Below are 18,351 nucleotides of genomic sequence, written 5' to 3'. Positions count from 1 at the left end.
CGCTCATTTGGGGGGCTCCCCCCACCTCGGGGGAGACTGAATCCCCCTCCACTGAGGGCTACCCCCAACCCGGGGGGGGGGGGCCTACCCAAACAGGTACTTAACTCCATTTCGGGGGGCCACCTGTACCCGAACCGAGCTCCCCCCACCCCAGAGGCAGACTCCCCCCACCCCAAAGAGGTGACCCCCCAAAGAGGGACTCAAATCTATTGGGGGGGGGGTGTCATGCCTACCCGAACAGGGCTCCCCCCACCCCGGGGGAGCCTGAAACCCCCCTCCAGTGAGGGCAACCCCCCCGCCCCGGGGGGGACCCCTCCCACGGAGCGTCCCCCCGCAAACGGGCCTCCCCCCCCGGGGGGCCCACCCCAGCAGGGTCTCGTCCTCCCCCCGCGCACACACACACAAGGACCCCCCGCGCGGTCTGGGCCCCCCAGCGCCCCCCGCCCTCGGGAGGGGTGACGGGGGGGCCCTGTCACGCGAGGGGGGCCGGTCACGCGGCGCGGCCCCGCCCCTGCCGTGCGTCACCCCGCCCGTCGCGGGGAGATGACGTCACGCGGCGCGGCGGGGCCGGGATGCACCGGCGGGGGGTGGGCGCCGGCGCCATCGCCAAGAAGAAGCTCGCGGAGGTGAGGGGCGTCGAGATCTCGCTGGGGAGGGGGACGGGATCGGGGGGGCGGCGGCCGGGCCCGGTGCGGGGGGTGTCAGGCCCGTGGGCAGCGGCCCCGGCCCGTGGAGGGGTACCAGAGCCGCTGGGACGGGGCAGCACCCTCCGGGCCCCTGGGGAGGCGGGCAGGACCCCCGGTCTTGGGTGGAGGGAGCTGCCCGGCGCCATTAGTCCCGCGTGAGGGGGGCCAGGACCCCCGGTCTTGGGTGGTGGGAGCTGCCCAGGGCCATTAGTACCCTGTGAGGGGGGCCAGGACCCTTCAGCCCTGTGGCAGGGGGTGCCAGGCTCGGTGTGGGGCCATCCCTGTTCTCACATCTGCCATCCCCGGTGGACTCCCTGCTTGCCCAGGGCACTGGTCCGCATGTCCTCCTGGTTCAGCCATCCTTACGGAGCATCTCCCTCATCCAGTTTTGGTTTCTGGTCCACCTGCAGCACTGCCTCCATCATCCTGTTTTCTTCCTGCAGGCGAAGTACAAGGAGCGAGGGACGGTTCTGGCCGAAGACCAGCTCGCCCAGGTGGGAGATCCCCTGCTGCCCCGGCAGCAGCAATAACTGGCTGTGAGCCCAGCCCAAACCTGGCCTTTGCTTCCCGCTCTGCTTTGGTGTCCGGAGCGTTATCCATGAGCAGCGTGGGTAACAATGGCACCCGTTAGGCTGCCTTTCCCTCACAGAGCTGGGGTGTTTGCTGCAAGCCTTGCACTGCCTCCCTTCTCGAGACCTCGGCAACATCTCATTTCTGTAGAACTGCTTCTGTGTACATCACTGAGTCACTGCTGCCCCCCTCAAGCCTATCTCTTGGCCTTCGCTTTGTCTTATCTCCACTGTGGTCTGATACTGGTTTGTATTCAGTATTAAAAGCGTGCATGTGGAGAATTCTGATTTCACTGAGTGATTTTTATCTTGTTTCCTTCCTTTAAGACCACTGGGGCCATCAGCACTGGGTAGGCAGCACGTCAGAGACCTCAGTGTTTCTTGAGGATTCTACTCACTCAGTGCCTGTGGGGGCTGCCTTGGCAGAAAAACCACATTAAATAAGTGCGAACACAGAAACGCTTCTCTGCGATTCTCTTTCAGATGTCTAAGCAGCTGGACATGTTTAAGACCAACTTAGAAGAGTTTGCTAGCAAGCACAAGCAAGAGATCCGTAAAAACCCCGAGTTCCGGGTCCAGTTCCAGGATATGTGTGCAACCATCGGAGTGGATCCTTTGGCATGTGAGGAACAGGCACGGGGGGTTAACGACCTCGCTGATCTCTCACTGTAAACAGGTCGCACTGAAGCTGGTGGCAGCTGTCCCCGAGTGAAGCTGATGGGGTTTTGACTCACAGGGCTTGTGAACTGGTGCAGTGTACTTTTGGGTGCTATTTACTTAAAAGGGTGGGAGGAAAATGGGTGGAGATAACCAAAACTGTTGGACTTGGTGATCTTAAAGGTCTTTTCCAACCCAAACAATTCTATGATTCTATAAAGTGGAGACTTTTCATTAACAGACCTGAGTCCTCACAGTGAGGTTTGTGAGCAGCCTGCTTCACATCAGTAACTGTTAAGGAAGAATATTTTGCCCAGTGGTCCAACTGCTTTCCCCTTTCTCACTTGACAGCCGGTAAAGGATTCTGGTCAGAGATGCTGGGAGTTGGAGACTTTTACTACGAGCTGGGTGTGCAGATCATTGAAGTTTGCTTGGCTCTGAAACACAGGAATGGAGGTGAGGATCCCACTCTGGTTTCTCTGAGATACAGCTAATAGGAGGACAGATACCTTTTTGCTGTGGAAAATGAGTTGCATCGCTCTGTGTAGCGTTCTTTACTAGATCTCACAAATTACCAAGATGGCAGTTAAGTCTTCCTTGTTCCTCAAAAGCCTCATTTTGTTTCTCCAACACGTTACAGCTACCACTGATAATCAGCCAGCTTTAGTGATTCCTACAGAAATCAACAAGCTCTGCCCTGTTTAGGTAACAAAACCATAACTCACAGTATCATGGGGAAGGAGCGGGGGTCAGTGACAATCCTGAAGGATTACAAAACTGCCAGGTTACTGCTTTGAACCTGGCAGTAAGCTTGTCTCCGAAGGATCACAGCAATATTCAGAAGAGCTGGAATACCAGTGATAAGTGCCTAATGAAAAGGTAGTAGATGTTCTTCATTCCAAAGGGGCAATCTGAGACCAGGACTGGGCTACAGCAAAGTCAGTTGAAGCCTGAGTCTTGTGGGAAAAGGCAACAGCTGACTGCCGCATGTTAGTCCTGGGAACAGAAGGGACTCAGTGCTTATCCCACCCAGTGCTTGATTCTGGGAACAATGAACAGCCACTTGTAAAATGGAAGGCAGGGGTGAGCCAGTGGCAAATGCACGAAGGACCCTTGACTGCTCTTGCTGGAGTAATCGTACTGCTATGCAGTAATGCTTTCCTGTCCTCTTTTGTTGACTCTTAGGTCTGATAACATTGGAAGAACTTCATCAGCAAGTGCTGAAGGGAAGGGGGAAGTTTGCTCAGGATGTCAGCCAGTGAGTGTCTGCGTAAAGGGGAATCAAGTAGATTTGGGGAAGAAAAGGGGGTGACTGATCTCCAGCTGTGATGGGACTCCAAATTTGACTTCTGTCAATGGAGTCACTTACACATGATCCACATTTAATGACTTAACCATTTCAGAAAGCAGCAGTGTGCTTTCTCTGGGAGCCCTAAGGTGTAAAGGACTGTTGCCTTGAGCTGGAGACAGTTGGTTCCCTGAAAATCCAGCTCTCTTACTGCCACAATGTGCTGGAGCGGTTCTGGGCTCCCGAGCTGTAAGGGAGGGACTCGGGTATCATTACAGAATCAGACTTCAGGACACAACTTGCCATGATCACAAACTGGGGCTGAATCTTAAAGTTTAACACTTGCAGCTCCGGTGCCACCAGTGTGTGTCTAACGCAAGTCTGCACTTCTGAAGGGGGGCACAGATATACTATATCTGTATAATATATGTATTTATATAATAACACTAATTCTAAATTGCTTTATAAAAAAAATTTTCAGCTGTTTCAGCTGAAACTGGAGCAAGCTCCAAGGGGCTGTTCTTGCTCATAGCTTCTGCACATCAAGCTTTCATTTACAGAATGTAGTGTGCAGTTTGAGAGAGGCTCTCTAAAGCCTTGCATTGACCTCTGCTTCTCAGGGATGATCTCCTTCGTGCCATCAAGAAACTGAAGGTCTTGGGGAACGGCTTTGGGATTATCCCTGTTGGCGGAACATACCTGATCCAGTCAGTGCCAGCTGAACTGAACATGGATCACACTGTCGTCTTGCAGCTGGCAGAGGTATTGAGCCAGGAGATTTTAAAATACAACCACCTTGAAAGAACCTTATTGCTTCCATGATGAGAAACTGATTAGACCAGGCCTGCAGGCAAAACTGTCCACACTCTTTTAAACTATGGACTTAATTCTTGACTATAAGCAGAGAGTATTTTTCTTCTTTTTTCAGAAAAAGGGCTATGTAACAGTCAGTGAGATCAGGTCCAGTCTTAAGTGGGAGACGGAACGTGCAAAGCAAGTGCTGGTACGTATGAAGGTCTCACGTCACGGAGTTCAATGACAGTGTAGAGTGACTGCTCGCGCAGCCCTGCAGCAGACACCTGGCTGGGGACATGTTATCACAACACACACAGGGGATCCTAAGCCTGCTGGTTGACCAAAGGCAGAGTACGTGCTGCGTAAGCAGAGCGAGGAAAGCGGAATCTCAGTAGCTGCATATATTCCTGTGGCTTTGCTAAGCTCCATTAAAACTTGAATCTTCTTAGCTCAGGTCCTACACAAACATGGGCATGGCTGGATGTCTGAACTATATTTCTCCTGGTCAAGTTGACTAAAAATTACTGTAGCCCAAACTCTAAGCTCTCCCTTACCCTCGAATAAATACGGGGTCAGGCCTCTGTTGTGAATGGCTTCTCAGCCATTTAGTTAAGTTTCACTCACAGTTTCCGCTCTGTCTGTATAGGAACACTTGCTGAAGGAAGGAATGGCCTGGCTGGATATGCAGGCAGCAGGAGAACCTCAGTACTGGCTGCCCGCTCTCTTTACGGAGCTGTACTCTCAGGAAATCACTCCAGAGGAAGCCAAGGAGGCAATACCTTGACTGCTACATGTTCTGTGCCTGTATATAATTCTTCCTGTGAGGTTATTTGCATATCACCTGAAACACAGGGACAGTGGACTTGAAATAAAAGTTTTGTAAAAAGTGTCTAGCTTGAAAAGTTTACCAGGACTAATTCATACTTGCTTACCTCTGAATTTTCCCCTCTGTTGTGGGTGGAAATGCCACTTACCATTACAGGCAACTAAATACCTTGTCACAGCAACAAGGAAATTATCTAAGCTGCTTTTGCAACTGCAGTCTCAGACGATGCAAATGTGACTCTGGCTAAAGAATCCTGGAGCCAGCAGTGACACTGAGAAACTGTTCTGCAGTCCTCTCTGCTCTGTGAATGAGTCGTTGTTCCACTAAGGAGTACCACAGCCTAGATTCTGCCAAAACAAACTTTATTGCACAAAAAAAAAAAAATCTTATGTACAATAGTATATAAACAAGGTATCTTAGAGTGACTCTTGTGCATATATTTTCAAATCAGGTCTAAAAATCTGTTGCTAAAACATCTCTGCCTAGAGCAGTCATTTGAGGATTGTCACTTTGAAATGGAAACATTCAGAAATGGTAGGACAACATTAGAGCTATAAAACTAATGCTTCTCTTTTACAGCCACATGCTAGTTATGTGAATAGTGTCCACAATAAGGCATTTTCTTGTTTCGTTGTATCAGTGGATGGTAACGCCACATGCATCACAAACAGATTTCAGAACCAGCTCTGCCTTGGGAAGGCAGCAGAGTCACAGCTCTACCCGCAATGCTACTGAATGGTGAAAAACAACGTGACATTTACAATGGGATTACAGAGGCGGTAAAGTAGCACACAGCTCATGACTTCTCGGGAGACCCCCTGCCTCCCCGAGACCTCATCGCAAGCTGAACACCACTTTAGTCACTCTCCTCTGGTGTTATGTGTTGAGTGAGTCCTATGTAAGTTCAGCTTTCCCTTGAGGGATGACAGGGTTTAAGTCTAAATCAAGCCAATGACAGACCCAGGGGAGTTTGCTTGCTAAAAGGAAAAAAGGTTCTCAAGTTGTTAAATAATTCAGAAATGTTTCCACCTTTCAGCTTTTCAGAGCTGCTTAAGCAGCAGTGTGCAGGCTTCTGAGTTCTGCAAGAGTTGATACAAATCACAGAGACTGAAAATAATTCAGTGACGCATGGGGCATTGCCTTTCTCGTACAGCACGCAGCAGGGGTCTTTTGGCCCCTCTTTCTGCACTTTTTTTAGAAGATGACTGCGTTGGAAGTTCTCCCACCACCATCAGGAGTCTGAAACAGGGCCGAGCTGGTGGGAAGGTGTTTAAGGGAACTGGGAGAGGGCCCAGGACAATGTGCAACTTTGTGCTTAGCTTTCTAGCAAAGCTCCCATAAAAATTATTTAAAAAAAAAAAAAAGTATAGATTAAGCTCTTTAACAACAAAACATTCTACTGCTCCAATCAATCAGCAGGCTCATTTGCCTGGAGAAACGGTAATTCACCTCCACCCAAGTTACACTGAATACATCTTTGATGTAATGGCACTCACAGCCAGCAGACACCTCTCCAAGAGGGTGGCCTTCACTCAGTAAAAAGTTGCTCTTTAGAACGGTCAAATACACTGAAGTGTTAAACTTTACAACACTCGGCTCGCCTGGACTCAGCCAAGTTTGGCAAAGGAATTTATCAGTAACAAGGCATACACCTCCGAAGGACTCCGCCCGTGAACAGTGGCTTCCTTAGCTAGAATTGCCCCTTATCCTAGCATCTCAATCTGATGGATCAAGGTAGCAGCAGCGAGTGAGGTGGCAGGAGGAAGAAGGAAGGAAAATAAAATAATACACTGATCAGAGAGGTGGAAAGCAGAGTACTTCAGTTAAGGACACAGAACAGCTCCGTTCAGAGCAGCCAGAATAAAATATTTCTAGAATGCTAACTTCAAATCAAATACACAAACTAGGCTTATTTTTAAGTGCTCCCCCCATCTCTGAACAATGATTTTCTCACCCTCCCTTCCCCAAAATGCCAGGATGAACACACCTGCACTTGATTTATGGATTCTTGCTGTTTCCACTTTGCATCCACCCCTCTGTGCCCAAAGTCTCAGTGGACGAAGTCACCCAGGGCTTGAGTAAAGCTTTCAGAAAGGAGCCCAGATTCCACCACTGCTCTTTATCTTTGGTCTGTCTAGAACAGTGTCTAGAAGAAAGACATCAAGTAGATGGGCTCCACAGAGCAGAGAGGCTCCATCTCTCCCAACCCGCACAAAAAGGTTTCGCCTGGGCACACAGTGCGTGGGCCCTGTCATACCCTGGACTCATCAAAGCGCTCCCACAGCTACAGCTCCACATTCAGCGTGGCCCCAGGAAAGGGCTCACTGTCTAGGAACAGAAAAGCTGTAAAGAGGATTTGCAGTCTAGATCTCATTCTTTAATCAAATGGAGGAAAAAAAAAAAAAAAAAAAAGAAAAAACCAACCAGTGTAGGTGTTTCCAAAAAATAACCTGATGCCACATGCTCCGGCTTTCTAGCATAGTAAGTACCTTTTAAGAGTAGCCTGTCACAAGCTTGGCTTTGTCTAGCATGAAGTCTTCTCATTCAGCGTTATCCACCAAAGCAGTACAAGGAGACAGGAGATATCCCGCAGTATCCTCCGCTCTGGCATTGGTTTGGTTGTCAAGTCTGTCAGGGGTACTCTAGAGTGTGAAGACAGAACATCCCCATGGCTTGGCCTCTCCACTGTTACCGTAGCTCTAAGCTTTAGAGCAACCCTGAGTGTCTGTCTCTGTCTCGGAGGAGCTGCTCTCAGAGTCTATTTCTGTATTCTCCTGCTGGTGTTTCTCTTGCACCTTCTGCCGAATTCCTTGCAAACGCACTAATAGGGACTGATAGTCAAAGTGGCCTCGTTTTTCACCAAAAGGATCCTGGAAGAAAACCATAGATAAGCCCATTAATACAGACCATTATCCGTCTGGCAAGAGGCACAAAGGAGAGAGCTGCATAGTAATCGGGCAACAAATTATCAAAGGCTTAAGGGTTAAATTCCATCTTATGATGGAGAGGCCCCTTAACTTCCCACTGTCGTGGCAGAGGTTGAAGACTGATAACTTCTGTGTGGAGTCTCTTTTGGGAAACCTTACAAACCTAAGCAAACTTCCGAAACAAATGAAAGGCCAAGCAGACATGGGTTGAATTTCTACTCCCAGATTTGAGGAAGTAAACTACTTCAAAGATTTGGTCTCAAGACCACTCCAGGGAGGCAGGGAAAACATTACAAATGAAAGCCTCTAAAATCCAGGAGCCAGAACACTTGACCACACTTTGTACTAGTGCTACAGACCCTGTCCAAATGAAAGCATCGCTATTTCGTTTTAAACCAAGCCCCCCAGCTGAGATGTAGCCAAGTCAGAGGCAGAAAGTCTTTGGAGATTATTTAGCATTTGCTGCTTTCACGCCCTTCCCAGGTCAAAGACACACTGCCAGGGCTATATAAGGTGCTGGTGCACTTTACGCTGTCCTACCTGATGGGAATCTTCAGTACAAGCCAACGTGTGGCCCCAAAGTTAACAAGACAGCACGTCTTGCATGCACTTAACTGATACTGAGCCTGGAGCGACTTAGTTTGAAAAACAGGGTAATGAAGACAACAAAACCATCTCTCCAGCACGTGTTCATGCTTCCTGCACTACTATTTACAAGCGAGCAGAAAACCAGCCATGGCAGTCACTGCCTCTGGGAACCGAGCACAACACAGTGATCTTCATAAACCCTGGAGAAAAGCAACTGAGTCCTGGCTCCTTGAAGAAGAGACAAGAGTGGAACCAAACCTGACAATCCTCTAATGTCACCAAACTTCACTCGCTGCCTTCAGTTCAGTACTCTCTGCAGCTGTAAGTCAGGCACAGACCTTCCTTATGAGAATTTGTCACTCCAAACATGAACTCTCCTGTTCTGGGAGTCCTTTCAATTTATGAATTACACAGCCAGCAATGCACTGACAGGAAAAAAGGGCTCAGAGACAAAATCATTAAATCAACCACCTCCATCTTTCCTTAGCAGTGGAATTTCTCAACGAGTCAGACAAGAGGTGGCTGATGAGGAAGACACACCTATTCATATGCAAATTAGCTTTGTAATCTATTCTTTAATGTCTACTTTCCTGCAGAAACAAGCTCCTGTAACTCAACCTGTCTAGATGTGTCTGCTATATTGACAGTGTTCCCCCACTCCTTCCCTCCTCAGTAACTTGACTCAGTCACCCACTTTCAATCTCATCTCACAGAACTAGGGGTGTCAGAGAAAAGTTGCTACCTGCTGTATGAGCAAAAGAACCTCAGAAAACGAGAAACTCTAGCAGCAACCCAACAAGAAAATACTGCAATGAAGTTCAGTTGCCACCAGCATTGGTTAACCTGCACGCACCCTCCCTGCTTAACATCAAATCCGCATGAACACACACTGTGCCAGTTCCACCGCTGAGAGAAGTACCTGCTTGCCTGGGGAGGGTGTCAGGTCCAGCACTCTGAAATCTAGCAGCCTTGAAAATCTAACACAGAAAAACTGTGTGCATACTCTGAACTTGAGAATTATACTGTTTCTTCCACAGGAACGTCTCAGTTTCATGGCTGATACAAAGTTGGAATACATATTTCACAGAAAAGATCCAGATCCACCCCATGTGCCGCACATTGTTGTTTGTCAGCCTTATCTAAGGCAGCGTGTTATCAACAGGAAAACTGTCTGCCACTCACCTGCATTGTCTGTCCTTGGAGATAAAGTCTCTCTTTACACACCCCTTCATAGAAGTCATAGTATTCCATGAAGGATTTCTCCATCACGCCCCTGCATGCGAGAGAGCAAATGATCAACACAAAATGACAGTGTTATAACACTCACATCATCATCCAGGGTCACCCCATCCCACTGAACTCCAGTTCACGTTGTCAGCATGGACAGCCATACAGTGTGTCCCAGTCAGCTAACAGGGTACAGTGAGGCAGGACACAGAGTGAAACAAACTGCAGCATCACTGCAGCTGAAGAGAGCCTGCACGTGATTCCACAACAGCTGTGCTCCCCCCCCAGCCCAAGATATTTTTTTTTTCCTCTATAAGACAAGGCACATTTATTCTCAAACACGAGTCAGAGGATGCAGCCATTGTGCACAATAACACAGGCTTTGTCAATGCACAGCTCCTGGGCACCACAGAGACACAGCCATCCACTTCAGGGGAAACAAAACAACTCTTAGCAGGACCAAGCAGAGTTAAAAGACTTGCTCTTCCCTGAAGCAACTCTCAGGATCTCAGGAATAACAGCCAGGTACGTTTATCCTGCTTCCCTACACCACTTTCTTATGCTCCCTCCATGCCTCTTTTCCATACCGTAACGGCTCAGGACAGGGACACTTCCCTTCCAGCATGTCGCACACTGCTACTCGGATGGTCTCATGCCGAATGCACTCATTATAGTTCTTGCTGTCCCCAGGGTGCCTCTCCTGGAAACAGAATTTGGGCCAGTGAGTCCACGCAACTGCAATGGCTCTTCGTCTCTCCCTCCTGGGCCTGATGAATTTCATTGGTGCATGAACCCACTACAGCTCTGTCTGTTCTGTGTATGCTGAGCTAGTTTATACTGCAAATGAAAAGCTGGCAAGATTTTACCTGTCTCCAGAGCCTTGGACTCACACAGCTGTGGAGACAGGTCAACTGACGAAGTTAGCACAGAAATCAGCCTCTCTCTGAGATGCTGGAGACCATGAAAACCTGAGTAGTTTGGTTCCCGCATGACTAAATGTCCCAGGGAAGCCATTTCAGGAGTCATGTAGCAGAGAAACAAAGAGCCATCCCATACTTCTCAAATGCCTCGTGTTCTTCTATTACCTTACATATAGGCGAGCTAAGGAGCCTCTGGTTCAGAGCTGGCTTGCAACTCCCCCTCAAGCTCTGACTAGAGGCAGAGCAAGCTGAAAAAGAGCCAAGCAGCATAACCTACTTTTGTCCCAGTTTCCAGAATGGGATTTGCCACCAGGAGCAAGATGTGGAGGGAAAAGAGAAATAGCTGCAGAACCAGAGAGATCCACCTCAAACTCTCACCTGCTCAAAGCCGGGTTCATTGTGATAAGGGTTCTCAGTCATCAGAGACTGGATGGAGATGAGGACTGAAGAGATACTCTGTGCTGGGCTCCATGCAGGCCCGGTCCAAGTGCTGAAGCATCAAAACAGAAAAGCATCAATTAACAATGCAGGACTGGCTCAGTGAGCATCACCCCTCCAACGGCCAAGGATCAGAAAGCTCGGGAAACCACATTTACTTCTTACAGAAATGCAACAGAAAAAGAAACAGCTGCTACAGATATGGGAAGCACTGGACACTGAGGAAGTTTTCAGGGTCAAAGTAGTTTATTCTCTCAACCAAATGAGTACTTGAGCAAGACAAGAGGCTGGCTAACCCCACTCCACTGCTAACACACACAGGGCATCACACGAGTTGAGGAAGAACACATTTCCAAGCATTTTACAGGGAACTTTAAAGCTATGTCTATCATCTTGCACAGCTGCCTGGAGCAACACAAGCTCCCAGCACTACCATAAGTCAAACCCAACAATTTTCAAGAACTAAAATCTGATTTTCAAGACTCAAACAAGACCATGACTTGTGCAGTCTGTAATACAGACATTCAGTGCAAGGACTGCCATCAAAAGCACTAACAGATGCTCTACTACAGGAATAAGTATAGGAATGCCCATTTCATACACGCAGGGTAGCAAAAACCTTCGCACAGAACAGCACAAGCAGAAAAAGCTGCTCTGCTGCTTGCCCTTAATATCCTAGTTCCAGATACAGACCTGTCTCCCTGTGAGCTGAACAAGGATGTGCTGACCCATATATGCTCTTCCTAAATCCTTTCATTTGCAGCTCCCTCTGCGCTTCCCATTTCTGCTAAGGCCGAAGCTCTTTGTTCACTCTTCAATAATTTAGCTTCCATGCTAGGGCTACAATTGCATGAGCCACAAGGCAGCAGCTTGTGCGGGAGCTGCTGGGCATTCAGACCTCCAAGATAAGGACGTGCCCTGCACACCTCAGTGCTTTGCAGGTGCTGGCATCCAGCTCGCTGGATCAGGAAGACTTCTACACTGAGCAAGGTATTTCCCAGCACCATGTGCCTCGACCAGCACCTATCAGCTGACTGGTATCAGCTACTTGCACCAACTTCGGTGTGAGCGGCACATGCAAAGCACTGCTGAAACCATACCAGCAAAGGCAGTCATAACCACATCAGCCCTCAGACTGTGCTGGTTGATCAAATCCCCACAGCAATTCAAGCTGTTGCTGCCCTTTCCTCACCTGGCCGCTGTTACTGCCTCCCTGCAGCAGAAGGAACCAGGTACTCACAACCCAGCTGCATCAGTCCAGAGCCTCAGCAAAAGCCTTTCTTTACTGGCAACTGAAACTGTTGCAGCTGGGGTTGGGAGTATCACACCGTGGCCTGGGTTCCTCTGGCAGAGCTGTAAGAGCCATTCAATCAGCCAAGACTTACACATGTTTAAAAATCAGGCAGGTGAATAACGAGCATTTGCAGCCGTGGAGCCTGTTTGAACAGGCATCATGGGAGCAGCGCTTGTAAATCATTACACACAGCGCTCAGCCCCACATACTACGTGTAAGTGGAAGCCCAGAGCAGTCAAATGGCTCTCAAGGAAGTTCTTAGTGGCTTTTAATTTTATTTATTTATTTTCAAACTCACACAGAGAGAGGAAATTAAAACCACAAAAACCTACATTCAAAGAACATTAAGGATCAGGCTGCAAAGCGCAAAAGCGGAAGAAATGCAGTGCTTGGTCCGAGGCTTTGCAAGGGGAAGCAGGAGAAAAGCGGCAGCATCCACTGAACTTCATGCTTCCCCTGCTCTGTTCTCAGGTGCTTTTAAACACAAGTTAGGCTCTTACGTCAGTAGAGGAATTTGTGCCGCTTTAAGACTCTGATTCTGCACATGACTTCGCAGAAGCATAAAGGTGCATCCAAGCACGCGTCTGGGGCAACATCAAGGCACAATGTGCTGAGAAAGATGCGTGAGGCAGAACACAGCCTGCAGCCACCTCCTGATCTCCCATCAAAACAGCCAAAGTCTCCTCTTACCCTAGAATACTCAGGCAGACTTTCCCATTGCGGTAGAAGTTGGGGTTAAACCTCACTGTGTTATTTCCCGTTGTCATCAGTTTGACCCTTGGTGGGTGGATGGGATAATCTGGAGGACAGCGAAACAGGAACAAGAAGAAACCCCCTTCATAAGGCGTGTCAAATGGGCCTGTGATCAATGCATGAATCTGGAAAACAAAAGCCCGTCTTGCGCACCACTTCAAAATTGTGCAGCACCGTCAAATCCTCAACAAAGCCAACCAAAGGCAAGAAACCTCCACCCAGGCAACAGCACAGAGGCAGCATCTTCCACAAGCACACCCATGTGCAGGCCATACTTAACCCTTCCTCCTTCCCTCGTTAGCCAGAGCCACTGCTGTGCACTTCTCTCCCCTCTGCCACACTCAATGTGCAAAGCAGGTTTCCAATGTGAAGTTTGGCCACAGTCCACAACAGCTGCCTCCCATACATCTCTATACAACCCAAACCAGACTGAATCACAGTTCAGGTGGTAAGCTATGCTTAAAAAAAAAAAAAAAAAAAAAAAAAAAAAAAAAAAAAAAAGATTTCAAACATGAAAAAAAATCTAATTTTAGAAAGAAAAAAAATTCAGAATTTCTGTGCATTCCTCAATTTTATGGTCTTGTGCTGATTTGGTCTTATTAAAACCAATCACTCAATTTCCTCTTCCAGGATCCAAAATTGAGACCCTATTCTCTCCATGCTAATTACCCTCCAAGATCCCAATTGTATACCAGGAAATCTACTCCCTTTGGGCTATTAAGGAAGCTTGTTCCCCAAGCGATCCAAGCAGTCTCCTTTAATGATCCTCTTACCTCCCCAGGATTTCAGTTAAAAGCCCTGAGGCTGGTGTTCTACAAACCTGCATTTCCATTGAAGAGCATTTTGGTGCTTTCAGCTATCTACACCAGGGAAGCCAGAGCAGCAGTAAGAGCCCCAGGTGGGAGCTGGCTGTGCAGAGACACTCCCTTTGTGCTACCTCCAAGACCCCAGGGGCACTAAGTTGGGCAGGCACTTACACAGAGGGGGAATTTAGGGGATGCCACGTTTGTCAGGGGGGTGGGAGAAGTGTGCAGCAGAGGAAAAAACAAAGCAACCTCACACACACGCACATACAACACCCAGAAACCAGCATGGCCAGACCGGGTGACACTGGCTAAAGAAAGGGCAGCACCAGCCAAGAAACACACTGGATCAAGAACACTGAGCAACCTCTTGCCTCCCAGCTCACTGCATTCTCTCTGGCATAACTGGAAATTCCCAGTCCTGGAAAAACCCGAGAACCAGGAGGGGAAGAACTGGGGCAGGAGAAGCCGTAGCCATGCCCGTGTCCCTAGAGAGCAGGTCTGTTGGCAGCGATGTGGTGGGAGCGTGGGTCAGACCTGCACGCGACCCTGGTACCTGTGAGAACCCAGCCGGCAGCTCCGCAGCAGGACAGGGCCCGCCTGCAGGGACGCACCTCACTGCCAGCTCACAACAATTAAACATCTCCAGGTTCCGCAGGTGGATTACAGATACTCCAGCACTGCTTGTAGCTAATGGACATTTCTCATTTCTAGCTTCTCTGAGAAGCCCCCCATGGCCACTAGCTTTCCACAGAGCTCTCCTTTGAGCTGCTCTGTTGATTGTTTTCAAGCATCAGTAGGATGAAACGAGCTGAATCAGTACCCCACTGGTTCACAGGGCCTCTAAAGCAGAGCTGGCTTTATCTGTGGAAGCTCCTCGGATTCCTGTGATGGTATCTCTCCACACAGCCAGTTTCCTTGAGAGCCTCCTCCCATTATAAATACAGCCCATCACAATGCCACCAAGAAAACTGGAACTTCATTATGCTTTTGCAAGACTCGCCCTGACTTCTCTCAAAACATGAAGGGAATACTCCATTTGGGTACACCCTTAAAGCAGCCATCAGCAGCAACATATAGAGAAGTGGAAAGCTGAAGCAGCTCCAAATCTTCTCTTACCTTGGTCATGTCATGGGGATCAGGCACAACAAACATTCCCGGGGGCGGTTCCTTGTAAATGGACATGATATCCCTGAACAAAGGAAACAGGAATTAGTCAAGATCTCCCTTGGCGTTCATCAGCCCTTGAAGCACTGAACGTTCTAGATGACAAATCTGCACACAGATGCAAAGGGACAGACTTTTAAGACAGAAACTTGTAAAGAGCTAGACATTTTTCTTTTGCCTCTGTTTTCTGGCTGGGCTCTTTCAACTTACCCCCCAGAACAGCTGAGGCATTTCAAGGGCACGAGCAGCATTCAGGAAAACAATACACAAGACATCAGAACAAGTGCACCTTGACTAACTGCTGTCTTGTATTTCACCATGGATCAGCCCCAGCATGTAGAACTTCAACCATAAACTTCCCCTAAAGTAATCACTTGAAAGTTCTTCTAGGTGAAGTTTGTTGTTTAAAGGATGACTTCTCCTCCCTGTGTTTTCCTTCTCCACACTCAGACTATTTACAGGATCCCTCTTATATACCCAGTCATTTGGTTTTCCCCAAACATACCATGACTCAACTGCCTTTGAGAACGTTACCACTCTGACAAATTTGGGTTTAATCAGACAGCAGGTTCAAGAGTAGTGAGAATGCACGCACACACACAGCTTGATCACAACGGCCTTGTTTCTCTAGGAACTCAAACCAAATGAAGTGAAAAACAATAAATCACCTACAACTCCATGCAATTTACAGATAAATCGAATGGCACCTATTACCTTCCATCACCCAAAACCTCCCTCCCATAACCAGAGCTGCAGTGAGCTCCAGGACAAGCTCCCACTCAACCTTCCCATTTCGGAAGCAACTAGAGCTCAGAGGTTTCAAGGTGAGAACAAATGCAAAAGCAACAGCAGAGCCTCGCCTTCCTGCCTACTGTTACAAGGTTAGTGCTTCTGGCATTTGGATTGGAAACTGCCCAAATAGCTGGTGCCATCTTCGGAAGACATTATACAAGCTCTAGAACAAGGATGAGCAAGAACCTGGCAGGCAGCGATACTTGCTCTGAAGGAAGAGGAAGAACTTGTTGAAACAGTGCCAGCATTTCTAACAATACAAGACTGCTTGTTATATTAAAGGCTATCGACACACCAGGTTTAACCAGATGAACCTTTAAAAAGTCAGAGCAACCAAACGGATGGGCATCAGCAGGAAGAAGGATCACTACAGGCAGGTTAAGTATAAAAAACCTGACCGTTAATGGGAGTTACAAACCTGCTCCCCTCCCCATTTAACAGCACCTCCAAGGAGCTGCTAGCGATCCCGAGGGCAGGATCGGAGCCACACACCAAGGAGCTTTGCTGCCAAACACCCCAGAAACTGCAGATGGAGAAAGAGACCCTGGATGGTGATACAGGGGTCCACGGCTCCAGGGCAAAGGGAAGTGTGAGATTCCATCGTCACCCAAACACCTGGGCAAGGGGAGTCCCGGAGAACAGTGGGGACTGGGGCCTGTTCCCAGGACACAGAAGTGGGGGCCTGGGGCCTGTCCCCGGGAGCACCCCGGGACATGTGAGGGGGGAACCGGGGCCTGTCCCCAGGCCCACCTCCAGGTCTCCAGGCCTGTTGGTGAGGGGACGGTGAGGCCCAGGGGTCCATTACCCCCTCGAGGTTACCGGGGACAAGCCAGGTGTCTCTGCCCCGTTACAAGCCTCTGCCCCGTGCCCGCCCTCCGCCCGGGCAGCCCCCCGAGCCCAAGCCGGGGCAGGGCCCGGGGGTTTCCCGGCCCACACAGCTGGCCAGGCCCGGGGCCACCCCCCAGCTCGCCAGCAGAGCCGGCCGCGGGCCCAGCCACCGGGCCCAGGGCGAGGAGGCTCTCTCACCGTTTGATCCGCAGGAGGCAGGCCGGGCTGGGCCGCTCGCTATCCCAGTCACCGCTAACCGTAGGGTCCCAGAAGGCGGAATGCGTGAGGAGCGCGGCCCCCGCGGCCGCCGCCGCTGCCGCGATGGGGGCCCCACCGCTCCCCGGGGCCACGCCGGCGCCCGGCGTCGCAGCACCGAAGCCCGCCGCCGCCCACAACTCGGCGGGGATGAAGACGCCGGGGCTCCCCGCGCCCCCGCCCGGGCCGGCCGAGGCTCCGCCGCTACCCGCCGCCGCCAGCACCGCGGCCGGGGCCGCCTCCTCGGCGGCCGGACTCTCCGCCATTCCGCGCCCGGCCTCGGGGAACGCCGCTTCCGGGACTCCGCACCAGCGAGTCCGCCGGCCAGAGCGGCCCCCGCTCCCCGCCTCCACCACCGATCGCCGGCCAGAGCGGCACCGCCCCCGCTCCCCCCTCCCACTACCGGCGCAAACTCCCCCCAGCCACCATAGAGTCTCTGCACTGGCGCCAGAGCGCCCCTTCCACAGAGACGCGTAACCCTGGGCTAGAGTATCCCACCGGGAGCAGCGCGCCCTCTGCCGCGGCGGATGTCTGCGGGGCTGGAGGCGGCACAAATCCTAGTTTGCGGCTTTTTGGGCGGAAAAACAACCGTTCTGCGGCAACAGGCTCGCTCCCAGCACGCCTCAGCCTGCGCAGGCATGGCCGGGCCGCCTTCCAGCCCTCTCCTGCGCCTCAGGGCACCCTCAGGAAGCGACAGAGCCCGCCCGGAGCGCTGGGGGGTCGCCGTGGCCCGTAGGACACCGCTGGGGCCCCTCACCCCCGCGCCGCCTGCCAGACACTCGGGTACCTACAGCACACTGCGGCTGCACGCAAACGGTTTGAGTTTCAAGGTCACAGTCGCTTTGCCAGGGGTACAAGAAGTTGTTTATGCCCATTTTTATACATATCAGGGAGAATAAACGCAACGTGCTGTGCTACCAGCAACTGCTGTGTTCCTGAGACACGCAGACCACTGCGCCCCACGACGATTCCCGAAGCACAGTGTTACCGTTGTAGGCTTACACATTCATTCCCAGCAGCCAGCCTGGCCACCTGCTTATGATTTTTCCTTTTTAGTTCCACCAGCAAGTCTCCCTTGAGCTCTTTTTTGTTTCTCCAAGAAGTCGCAGAACAGTTTGAGTCAAATTCTTCGCAGGCCCTTCCCCTCGCCAGGGCATAAGCAGCTCTTCTGGACAGAGCACTGCCTGCACCCCATTCACATCCCCAGGGAGGCCACAATCCTGCTCCAGGGGCTTTAAGAACACTGGGGAGCTGCATTAATTCAATTACCTAAAGGAGATAACCTCCCACAGTGCTCACCTTCCTACCTTCCTCAAAGGCACAGCTGTCCTACCACGAGGTCTAAGACTCAGGTGAGACTTTAGTATCTCTCCTCCCTAGTATACTCCAATCTCTAAGACAGCTGAAGCACGTAACTGTTGGGGGGGAAAAAAAGAAATAAAATTCAGCTGTGGTCCTTTGTGTAAACTGATGCTTGGAGGAGGCACATGAATAGTGTGACCTTGAAACCGACTCTTCTTTGCAAAAGAAGAAAATTC

General features: G+C 50.3%; 2 protein-coding genes across 3 annotated transcripts; one reads left to right on the top strand and one right to left on the bottom strand.

Annotated features, from left to right (window-relative positions):
• Positions 1-533: 533 nt before the first annotated feature.
• SNF8 (SNF8 subunit of ESCRT-II) lies at positions 534-4,888 on the top strand. The gene is made up of 8 exons (XM_056362426.1): positions 534-626; positions 1,130-1,180; positions 1,739-1,877; positions 2,264-2,368; positions 3,098-3,170; positions 3,821-3,962; positions 4,129-4,203; positions 4,642-4,888. The coding sequence occupies exons 1-8, from the start codon at positions 573-575 to the stop codon at positions 4,777-4,779; spliced, it is 777 nt and encodes a 258-aa protein (XP_056218401.1). The 5' UTR covers positions 534-572; the 3' UTR covers positions 4,780-4,888.
• Positions 4,889-4,929: 41 nt separating this feature from the next.
• UBE2Z (ubiquitin conjugating enzyme E2 Z) lies at positions 4,930-17,182 on the bottom strand. 2 transcript variants are annotated; one of them, XR_008825941.1, is made up of 8 exons: positions 16,757-17,182; positions 14,891-14,963; positions 12,906-13,093; positions 10,862-10,973; positions 10,151-10,263; positions 9,519-9,609; positions 7,311-7,691; positions 4,930-5,181 (listed from the first exon to the last, which is right to left on the bottom strand). XR_008825941.1 is itself a non-coding variant. In XM_056362425.1 (7 exons), the coding sequence occupies exons 1-7, from the start codon at positions 17,077-17,079 to the stop codon at positions 7,521-7,523; spliced, it is 1,071 nt and encodes a 356-aa protein (XP_056218400.1). In that variant the 5' UTR covers positions 17,080-17,182; the 3' UTR covers positions 6,174-7,520. The 2 variants fall into 2 exon arrangements, 1 of the variants encoding a protein (XP_056218400.1); XM_056362425.1 differs by lacking the exon at positions 4,930-5,181 and having other exon boundaries at positions 6,174-7,691.
• Positions 17,183-18,351: the final 1,169 nt, after the last annotated feature.

Source organism: Falco biarmicus, chromosome 17, assembly GCF_023638135.1.
Source record: "Falco biarmicus isolate bFalBia1 chromosome 17, bFalBia1.pri, whole genome shotgun sequence".
Taxonomy (NCBI): Eukaryota; Metazoa; Chordata; class Aves; order Falconiformes; family Falconidae; genus Falco; species Falco biarmicus.
This window is presented reverse-complemented; position numbering and strand designations above follow the sequence as displayed.